This window comes from Lasioglossum baleicum, unplaced genomic scaffold (assembly GCF_051020765.1).
Source record: "Lasioglossum baleicum unplaced genomic scaffold, iyLasBale1 scaffold2179, whole genome shotgun sequence".
Taxonomy (NCBI): Eukaryota; Metazoa; Arthropoda; class Insecta; order Hymenoptera; family Halictidae; genus Lasioglossum; species Lasioglossum baleicum.
Window position 1 is genome coordinate 1 of NW_027471238.1, and position 11,780 is coordinate 11,780.

Genomic DNA, 11,780 nt, shown 5'->3' on the forward strand with positions numbered 1-11,780 from the left:
TGAGCACAGAATTCTATTATAGCCTAATATTTGAAATGAAAATCGAACGAGTTTTTAAATACTAATACATTAATATACGCATATCGAATATGTATATAATATTGAGCGTACGTATATAATGTAATAATTACACTACCTACTGTTTGCGATTTATCTTCTTCTTTTTTTCTCAAAATTGAACTAAATATACTATAACAATAACGATATTTCTTACTTATGAAACACTTGATAACATCTCATTTTTATAAATCACCCTATAATCAATTAAGAGCCAATTGGCAGAATAATATATTTTTATTCGAACGAACGAAATCCACATTAACGCGTTGCATATCGTGCATAAATGTTAATAAAGTCAGGCGTCGCATATTATGTATTTATTTATAATTTCCCATTTTAACTTAAAATACATCACCCATTCAAAATTAAAATACATCTTTAGTCATGGCAGTTACATGATTTTATCGAAACTTTATACGCAGATCTCAGATATATGCAAAAAACCGAGTTGTATGCGATTCATACATGTACTATTTACCACATATTCTAGATACCTATAATAAACTGAGTGTATGAAAATCATAAATTATTACATTGTTCACCTTAGGTGGGATGCTTATATTATTACAACAATACGATGTAACATACATGTCATATATATTGACCAAATGTTATATGGAGTATAATAATGAATGCATTTATCCTACATAATCAATTATATTATACACCTTTATCAATTTTTTCTCTAACAGATTGCTTTGAAAATTCATGATTTACTTGGATTTAAAAAGCGAGTGTTATGAATAATAAAATTGAAAATGGAAATTTTTATGCCTTGTGCTTTAATGTGAGACAAGAATTACTGGCACTCTTGTTATGTTAGAAAAATGTATGTTATAAGAGATCCTCGAAGCAGTCTCGAAATATGTGTATATGTATATTTCAAATACACAAATGTATAATTACTATTTTTGTTTACTATATCATATGTAAATATGTAAGATTTATATCATATTGTTCTAGTATGTACCTGATACAAAAAGCTTTTAAAGCTTATAAAACAACCTTTCTAATATGTTTAATTTTTAAAATATTTTATACATTCGAAATTTCTAATTAGTCATTTAAGAAAACAAATTTATGTCTTTATACTTTAATAACAGTGGATTGAATTTCTAGAGTTTCGATTCGAATATAAGAAATTTATATGATAATTTCACATATTGCGAGATAAAACAAATAAAACAATGACAAAAATTTAGGAAAATGAATAAATACACAAATGTATAAGAAAAAATTAAGAAAATTAAAAAGAAATGTATGTCGAAAACATATACAAATATAAATATATATTATATAAATATTTATATATATTTATATCTTTATATTTCCATATTTCTGTTTTTTTATTCTTAGATGTCTAGTGCGTATCTAGGTATATCTCTAAATCAGTGTTGTTTTTGTAAGAATACCTGGAAAAAATGTGTTGCTTCTATTATATCATGTACACGCCATTATAACGAGCAAAAATAAAGATAACATTCAATAAGAGTCAGTTGTGCTTATAATTTCGTTTTAGAATCCCCTATAAATATTGATTATATTATTTTCATACAAATTAATTTTTGATCATGTAAAAATATTTTTAATAAATCACATTTAATGTTTTAAAACCCACAGGGTCAATTTTGTTAAATTTTACATATAACTAAAATGATATGTAGATATAATGTTACAAATAAATATCAATACCAAAAATTGCTACAGCAATTTTACTTGTTTTATATTTTTACTATAAATTAAAAATTGACAATAAGATACTTATTATCAGGGGATATTATACAATACTACATAAAAAAAAAAGAAAAAAAAAAAAGAAAAAAGAAAAAATAGAAAAAATTATACATAATACGATTTTACGTATTTTTTATATAATAATATTCTTTTCCATTCTTTATCCAACAGTTCACAATATAATGAATTCATATTTTAAAAGTTGGAATTCATTCCTCGTTACAATGTAGAAATTATTCAACATACAAAAAGTCGATAATTTTTCATATAAATTAGAATTCCACAATTCACTGTGATATCACTTGAATAATCATTTCACGAGTTTGAAATGTATAAATTAACTTATTTTATTTGTAATCACTCAAATTAAGTTTATTAGCGAAAAATAAAATTTCATTATTATTTAACGCTGTAAAGACGATAACTAAAACATAATCGAGATTTGTGATAGTATGGTGTAGTACGAACTGTTGAAATACACCTAGATTTATGCTTAGAACATTCCTAATATAATAATATAGCACCTAAAGATTTTTGTACTTTAGCAATATTTTGCATGATAATATTATCAATATAAACATACATCTATGATACTTGGATCATATTTACATTATGCAATCATGACTATAAAAAAGTAAATGGAAAGCAATCTAATCTCTTATTTTCTGATCATTGTTTAATTTTACAATTAAACAAATGACCATAAAAATCTTTGTGGTGTATGCATATTTAATATGCACAAGAAACTTATTTAAAGACCATTAAGTATAATTATTAAATGGCATGGTAAATTTTGGTTAACTTATGTTACTTTTCTATATATTACAATATCTACATTCGATTTTAATTAAAATCGACATAATCGAAGTATGGTTACAATAAAAATTTCAAATTAACGGTTACAACGTTAAAGGCTCTCTATCTATCACATAACCTAAACAGTTTTTATTCATTTAGAATTTATCATTATCATTATTATAGCTAGTACTAAATTTAATGCACGCTTATCTGATAAAGATGAGCATTGCAAAAAATTGCTGAGCAGTTTTGTATTAAATAATTTAAAAAACTCTAATCACTGATTTTATTCTTTACTAACAGCTAAAACAACAGGTTCAGACTCTTTATTATTTGATGGTAATATAGCTTCTGTTTCCTCACTACCTTCTGTACTATCTGCTGCACTTGCGGCATTTGCTGGTTCCTCCTTTTTATCGCCATCATTAGATGATTGTATTTGCTGCATTTGTAATTGATTACGTAATCGTGATATTTCACGTGCGTCCGAACGTCGATGACGTCGTAATTGTGCATTTTCCGAAACTATGCGCCGCGCTAGTTCCAGAACATCTTGCGGTACTTCTAGGGCTAATAACCTTTCTTCCAAATCTATTGCTGCCGTTCCTTCGGAATCAGAATCACTTTCTAGTGAAGATGTTCCAATTTCAGTAGAAGGTGGTTCAATGTTTATTGTAGAAGATGTTACAGCAGCACTACTTTCTTCTTCTTCACCCATTTCGTGTTTATTTTTCTGAGGCAGTTCCTTTTGATTGCTTCCAGGTGCATAAGAAGGGAATGCAGAATATACGCTAATAGTAGATCCAGAACTAGGAGATGTTTTCTCAGGTTTGACACTATCTGATGAAGCTTCTTTTTTTTCATTACAACTTGATGAGTGATGATTATAACGTTTATGTTCATGATGATGTCGTCGCTGATGGTGAGCTGATGGTGGAAGTACTACAGGCACTGATGGTGCAGGTATAGGTGCTAAGGCTACATTTGGTTGAAAATGTGGTTCAAAACGTTTGCATTCAGAAAGGGGAACCACACGTTCTGGATGTTGTAGTACAGGTGGACCACGACTAAGGTATGCAGGCACCAATGATGAACTGTTTACAAAAAAGTTATGATCTTATTATAAAGCAATGCAACTTTAAAAAAATTTTCTCTCCTTATTTTAATTGTATTTATTTACTACACTTATTTATCCTTATGTTCAGAAAAATTATGAAGTTATTATAAAATATTACAAGTAAAAAAAAGTTTGTATTCCTCATTTTATTTGTATTTGTTTACTACACTTACTTATCCTTATGCTTGCAAGTATTTGTGGTATTCCACGGTCTAAAAGCTGATGCTCCTCTAGCTGCTAATTCAAAGACTGCCCATTGCATTTGTAGATATGGATCAGTTGCATTTGCTACTTGAGATATAGGATGATACATGCCTAAGCCATTTCCATTATAAATTCCTGGACAATCTTCTCTTCCTATATCCTTTCTAATTCGTTTTAACTTTTCTGAATCATGCCGCAACTGGAAAAGGGTTCTTTATTTTCTTCTTTCCATTCTGTTTATTATTCAGTATTTAAACAGTATTATAAAATCATAATATTAATTTATGTTTAATATATAAAAATTTGATATAAAATTCAATATTTCAAGAATGGAATGTTAAAATATAGTTCTCTTCAATTATACTTATTATTTATGAATTTCTAATTATCTTAAAAAATAATTTAAAACTTAATACTTTTATGAAAATAATGTGGAAATACGATACCTCTGATTTTCGCTTGGAACCCAATGTAAGATGTTTTTCCTTTAATTCTCGAAATAAAGTAAGAGATTTATTATAATGTTCTTGATCTCGTGAAAGTAATAGATATGATCGCCAATTTGCAGAATCAAAGCCCCAATGACAGGTACGATTTTCAAGAGATCTATGAGCATGTCTAACAAAACGTTGAGGCGAAAATTGGCAGCCACATTCGATACACTCTATACACACTGAATCGTCAGATTCAAATAAATTTGCATCAAAAATGCCTTTACATTTTCCAAAACACTCATGATACACCTTAAATTTGATAATGGATTCTTCATCATTATCATTCTTGGTACACACTTTCTTTTCAATACTATCTTGGTTTTGACCAATTTGAGAGGGATCACATGATTCTGTCCGTAAAAGTAAAGCACTGACAAGCCTTTCGGCATCTGTTTGAGTGATAAGGCCACAGGAAGGAGCATTACGCGGCAGAATTCCTGAATGCTTAAGTTCTTCTAACTGATCTCTTGTACATCGTGAGCAATAAATTTGTAATTCATCGCAAACTTGATTAATCTGTTGAAGGGAAAATTCTTGCAAGACTGTATTTAATATCTGTGGTAAACATAACCTCCTTTCACCTCCTACAACAAAACACGATATTCTTTCGCCCTCTAAAATCGTTTCGCATCTTTCAGAGCAACTTTGGTCGGGTGCTGTTAAAATAGGTATTTGAAATTCTAACTCTCTCTTTTCGCAAACATTTTTCGATCGTTCTAATTGTGGATCTTCGTCCGAATCTTCCAGTGGTTGTTCAGTTCTGCGAATTTTGCAAGGAGTGATAGGTGTTATTGACGAGTTATTATCCTTTTCAGTATCTTTCGTAGAAATATGTTCTGATGCAGAATCAATGACACAATTACTCGATCGATTTGAGGGAGAGTAACAAGGTGTTTGTTCTTGTAATAGACTTTTGCAGTCCATACCAAGCAGGGCCGAACTCGGACCCTGTAAACTTTTCACAGCGGATAGCTGATATGTCTTCAAGACGGTCTTTAGTTGCGGACTATACGATTGACTATTCGTATTGCCGGGCAATAGCGTCTCCATTATTTGTATCGTACGTGAAAAGATTCAAGAAGGTAATAGGTTCGATCGTTGTATGAAATTTTCGAGACAACTTGTGACATACCACACTATTTTGTACGATTCATAATATAGGTGTATTTACACCCATAATACATGAAACCTACATACGTACACTTTGTAACAATTAATTCGACGTATTGTTCATTTAGCCCACGTTTCTAACTATAAGAGAAAAATAGCACTAAGTAAGGAAAGATACAAAGTGTTCATCTTAGCTGATGCGTTGTTAAATTTCATCGCTTCTCTTTTGGCACGCAAGTCGAGAACAAGCTTAACCCGTTCATGTGTCTTTTTCTAAGTCTGCTGCTCCCCTTGCTGTAATATTATATTCAACACAACGATCCGACTATCTATTATCCACAGTCTATTGTCCATCGCAACGTCGCTTCCATGTACATGATAATTCGTTCTTGCTTGAACAAGTTTATGTCACTGCGAATGAATCTATAATCAAGATGTTTTCTTATACTTCAATTTTACATTTATCACACTTTATTCCTTTTTCTAAGTTTCCTTACTAACACTACGAACGAAACACGATTATTCACGATTACTTCTTCTTTCTCTACCTTTTCCTGATTTCATTTGCATATTTTTCCATTTCTCATGTTATTATTAATATGAGCTCTATATTCTTTGAGGTAATGCATATCCATTGTTTCATGAACTTGGTTATCACTACCGTCGTTTCTATCGTCACTGTCTTTGATATTATCGTCTCTACCGTCGCTACAGTCGTTATCACGATCGCCACCGCGACCGCCATTCGACCGCCACCGCCACCGCCACAGCTATTTCTACCACCACTGTCGCTGCCGCCGCCGTCACAGTCACCGCCACCGTCGTCGCCACTGTCACTACCACCGACACCACTGTTGTCGTTACTGTCGTTCACTATGACGATCACTAGCAAGAGATAAATAAATATGCTATTAATGCTATTTATTACAGTAGTAAAATTGATGATGCGTTCGATCGATGAATATTATCATCATGACGAGTGACATTGTTAGACAATGGATCGACCATGCACACCACGACCAAGTGATATTGATCGCACACGGAACGAGAAATGAAGAACCACTCAAAAAGATACGCATATTTTTTATGGCATCGCACGATGTCAATTACAAATAACGTGGATATAACATTGATTATCCACACTACAGTCATTCGTTGACTATACGTGATATTAGTTCAATTCGATATTAATGTTTATACTCGCACTTTTCATGACAAGACGTTTCGTCGATTGCATGCGTGTAGTCTCCTTCCCTCCCGCCCTCCTTCCTCCCACCCTTTTACAGTATGTCTTTTTTGTGGTACAAATACTCCACCTTGCTTCTTTTTTTTACACACATATACACGTACACTATAATCATACGCGTATGTAAACACAAGAAGATAACACAAGACCCTTACAGGAGCCGCATATCATTGTGTACTTTTGTAACCATACAGAGCATTGTACTCTTAATCACATACAATTTTCTATATGTATGCGTGTGTGTACAATTGTCTCGGGCACTCATGTTTCCTTCAAGTACGAAGAATGATCATAAACTTTACATAAGTTTTGATACTCTTTTCACAAGTATCACGTCGTCAAGCAAAGTTCACTATATCCCTCGTTAACACCGCTTCTTCCACCAAGCCAGCATAACGCTTGGCCTCCTACCGCGCTCTGTGTATCTACCACGTTAGCAGTTTCGTCTCTATCGTACTTTCGTATCTATCTAACCAGTGTGCGATATACACATATAGATGGATATATATGCACGTTACAGATCAGCTCGCTTAGCCGCGCTTGCTTCCGAAGGATGTGGAATGGTTGAGTCTGCGTATCTATGGGTTGTGGCATAGTGTCGGTCTGGTCGGACGACAGCCGTGGTGGCGGTGGTGGTGACGGCTAAGTATTTAATCACGTGATCCCCCCGTCAAAATAGCCTACATGTCTACACCCACATAGATAGAAGTGCAGCTATTCCGCGTTCATTGTCAGGGCAAACTTAACACGCGTTGTATACACTTTGGTTCCAGTGTATCGGTAATAGTTTATTTTCATTCTGTCAAGTAGATGAAAAATTCCTAGTATTTTTTGTAGTAATATAAATTTAATGTCTTTGTATAAACTATATGCCAAGCAAATTAAATAAAATTTAATTTTATATGGACGTACAGATATAAATATTATTGCTCTAGTTAGTATATAAAAGCATTTCTTGGAACAAAATTATATTATTTTAAGAAACGAAATATAGTCGTAGAAAATAACTTCTTAGAAATCGTTTATGCGAAATTTTGTCATTAGTCACTTAATCTAAAACAAATCTTATAAATTACGTTTGCCATGATGTAAAATATAATTTTCTTTTATTTATAAATTTAAAATCATTTTTATTTTTTTTAAAGACATGTGCTCGTGTCATGTAATTGATATATAAACATGTGTCTATATGTCAATCTTGTACATATGCATATTAGAAAATAATAACTTCAATAAAAAGCAAAAAATATTTATTAGTTATCTTTCAGGTATAAATTCTATTTGAGTTTTTTCACTTTTTTGGGTTTTTCTTTTTTTTTATGTTTCTTTTTGTTTCCTTTCATCATTTGCTTCTTTCTTCGTTCTTTATTTAATTTTTTCCTTTCCTTTTTCAATTCTTCAGCTGAAGATAAATCAGAATCATCAGAACTTGAACTGCTTGAGGAGGATGATGATGATGATGATGATATGCTTGAACTAGAAGGAGAAGAATCTGGTGAAGAATCCGAAGCACTTTCAATTTTTTGTTCTAATGTAGGTATTATAACAGGTTTTGGGTGGGATTTTAAATGTTCCCTTAAGTCATCTGTAAGTCCACCTAAACCTATAGATGTAAAAAAGTTTATTGCAAAACGTGTGTTTTTAGGATCGTCTCTGGGAAACAGTCCTTCAAATGCATGTTGTAATGTAATGTCTTTCACACGTAGATTAAGCTTGGATAGCCCCATATATTCAGACAGTTCTTGAAACAAGATTTTAATAAATATTCTGTTAGAACTTGTTGTATCTTCTTCAGTTAATTTTATACATGATAATACTTCCCATGATATAGAATCAGTAAATAACAAATGAGCAAAGAATTTGGATACATTACGTAATTTATTTGTATCTAAACGATGGATTGTGTGATATGAATCTTGAAAAATTTGCTCAAATGGTGTTACATACATTTTATTAATAGCACAAAACCGACCAGCTAATAGTCCAAAGAATTTTTCATATGTTCTCATTTCTGCGCAACAATCTAAAAACATATGACAAAGTTCAGTTTCCTGGCCAGGTTTTAGTTGCATTTTCATTAGTTTATGTGCACACTCTTCAAAATCAAGTGATGAATGTATTGTTAAATATATTGTTCTTCTAAGAGCAGTCAAATTTGTTTCTGTATTATCTACAATTACATCTTCTTTTTCTTCTGTTACAGCAGTGCTACTATCTTCATCTGAACTTTCATTTTCGTCATCATCTTCATCACTTTCTGTGCCACTGATATCTGAGCCTAATATTTCTTTACTCAATTGTTTATATTTATCTTCATTATTAACATATTCTGCATCAAATTTAAAAACATTTAATATATCTTGAGCATCTGTTGCTTCATCTAATGTTATTAAATGAGTAAATTGATTTTCTTCCTCTACAAGATCAAGTTCTTCTGGAACAGCTTCATGATCCTTAAATCCATCTTTCCGAACTTGAAACATAACTTCAATCATGTATTGAACCCTCTTATCTAATTGCCCTTCATGTAATATATTTCGTAACATTTCAAATATAGCTTCAATACCCTTCCTAGAGACTTCTGTCAATTTCATGCCACATTCTTTTAAAAATGCAATTGCAACTTCTACAGAGTCATCTGTTGGTGTTTCCACTAATAAAGTCAAAATTTCTAAAGCTAAAATCTCATGTGCCACTCTTTGATTTACTAAATGCGCTATAAATGTGCCAGAAGATATACATAAAGGTTTGTCATTTCTTCTAAAACCACGTTTAAACTGTATTACAAGACGTTTCAATATTAATTCCCCGATATTAGGGAATTTAGAATTAATAATTGCAGTGAGGGCTGCATAAACAGATGTGAAGGTTGGTGATGCTGCTTGAGCTTGAATAATAGACCTAGCAAGTAATCCTCTACCTCTAACAATATTCTCTTTCAAAAGTTCTCGGGTTATAAGTCCAATATTACTAATATTAACTTTATTAATGTAACCATGTATAGACTTCTTAAGAGCCTCCCATGCAATACGTTGATATGCAGCTCCTGATTTATCGGTAATTTCAGCTTGCATTAAACGCAATTTTGCAGGAGGTATGTAAGCACCACCTGTTCTTGATGTCAATAATTCAACTGTTCGATTTTGCCTTTCAGTTACTTCATCAGAAGCATTTGATTCTTGCTTCCTTTCCATTTCTTTATCTGTTATTTTATTTTTCTCTGCCTTTCTTCTATTCTCTTTTTCATCTCTTGATCTTCTTAAATCATGTCGGTCATATGATTGCACTTCCACACTGGATTCTTCAGAGTTATGATTCTTTTTATAAGAAAAAGTCTTTTTACTATTTCTATCTTCGTAATAATAGCGATCTCGATCATGTTCTTGATCTCGATCTCGATCTCGATCTCGATCACGATCACGATCACGATTACGTTCACGGTTTCGATCTCGGGAATGATATTTATACCGTTCATAATCATCCCTTTCTCGTTTAGAATATGATCTCTTCATTTTGTAGCTGAAAGTTAAAAAAGGTGAATTTAAGTATTTTTTAATAATCTTATATATAATTAAACAAAGAAAGAATAAAATTACATGCTCTTATAATATATAATTTTTAAACTTTAATGTATTTTACGAATAAAATATTGGACAAAACAAATTCTTTCGTATTTGTATTTATATTATAATTAAATTGTAATTATTAATTTCATGCTATTAAAAACAGTATAATAAATGTTTCTTACCTTAATTACGTCTAATAATATTACAAGAAATTGTAAATTAACCTCTTGTATAAAATAACCTCAAAAATTATAATTATCATGGAGAATTATCTTCAAACTTTAACATAAAAGAAAGGCACCTTATTTTAAAAATATAATTTATTTATTATTTATTGCAATAATGTGTAAATTGCAATTGTTAACCGATAGTTATATGCATCACTTGATTACACTCATACGAAACACTAGTGACCCTTAAACATGATTCGTACTTAATGTTTATACAATGTAATTATGAAGTTAAGAATAAAACGTAATCATTAATAGTGTTATTAAACCGATCATTTACAATTGAAAAGTAATTGTTATTCGCAACAAAATATTTTATATAATTTCGTAATATTGTATGGAATAGTTTTATAAATTAAATTCCAATTGAATTTATTTAAGAAATATATTAAAATTTAAATAACAACATTTTTTAAATATATCTTAGAAACTCCATAATAGTATGAAGTAATAATTATTACAAAATTTAGTTTTATATTTTACGATATCACTAAAGATCACTAGTTACAAAAATTTACCACGCCTTATAAACTTCTTACGATTACCTATCATATTTAAAGTTAGTGAAAATAACGTAAGCTATTGTGTATAATATAATAAATAGTATAAACTTAAAATTTTTACATTAATAAGTAATAAAAGCTAAAAAAAAAATAATATTTCGAAAATATAATTTTCTTGTAGTTATTTTATTAGTAGAATATAATTATAAATACTGCATTTAGATATTTCTATAAATTTAATAATTTCAATATATTTAATAATTAAATATATTATACAATTTTAAATCAAAGTAATGTTTAAAAATATTGTTCTTATACATTATAGTTAAACTAAATTACAAATTTATTTGTAAAAGTGAAATTATATGGTAATAACTTTAAAGTAAAACGTATAATTTTTATAGTAAATATAATCAATTAATTGCAATAATACAATTTAGTTAATTTTAGTTAATAATTGATATCAAGTAATGCAATTTGTATTTGAATCTTTTTATTTAATTTTGAAAGATTAAATATTACAATAAATGCAGTATGTATGCGTCATTCTATAGGGAAAATAAAGATTTCCTTATGAAGATGTGTATCCTATAAACATGGCGACTGCCAAGTGACAACGCGTTTTACTGTGTTAAGTGCTTTTCAATTTTGTGTTTGTTACGTGATTATTTCTAGCTAGTAATTTAAAAAATAAGACAACTATTTTATTCTTTCAAAA

At 30.2% G+C, this 11,780-nt stretch overlaps 1 protein-coding gene and 1 pseudogene across 1 annotated transcript; both read right to left on the reverse strand.

Annotated features, from left to right (window-relative positions):
- Window positions 1-2,878: 2,878 nt before the first annotated feature.
- On the reverse strand, window positions 2,879-5,457 carry LOC143221296 (uncharacterized). Its single transcript, XM_076446774.1, has 3 exons — window positions 4,360-5,457; window positions 3,883-4,112; window positions 2,879-3,686 (listed from the first exon to the last, which is right to left on the reverse strand). Exons 1-3 carry the CDS (start codon window positions 5,455-5,457, stop codon window positions 2,879-2,881), a joined length of 2,136 nt encoding a protein of 711 aa, XP_076302889.1.
- Window positions 5,458-8,040: 2,583 nt separating this feature from the next.
- Window positions 8,041-10,275, reverse strand: LOC143221295 (pre-mRNA-splicing factor CWC22 homolog pseudogene; annotated as a pseudogene).
- Between the last annotated feature and the right edge of the window lie 1,505 nt (window positions 10,276-11,780).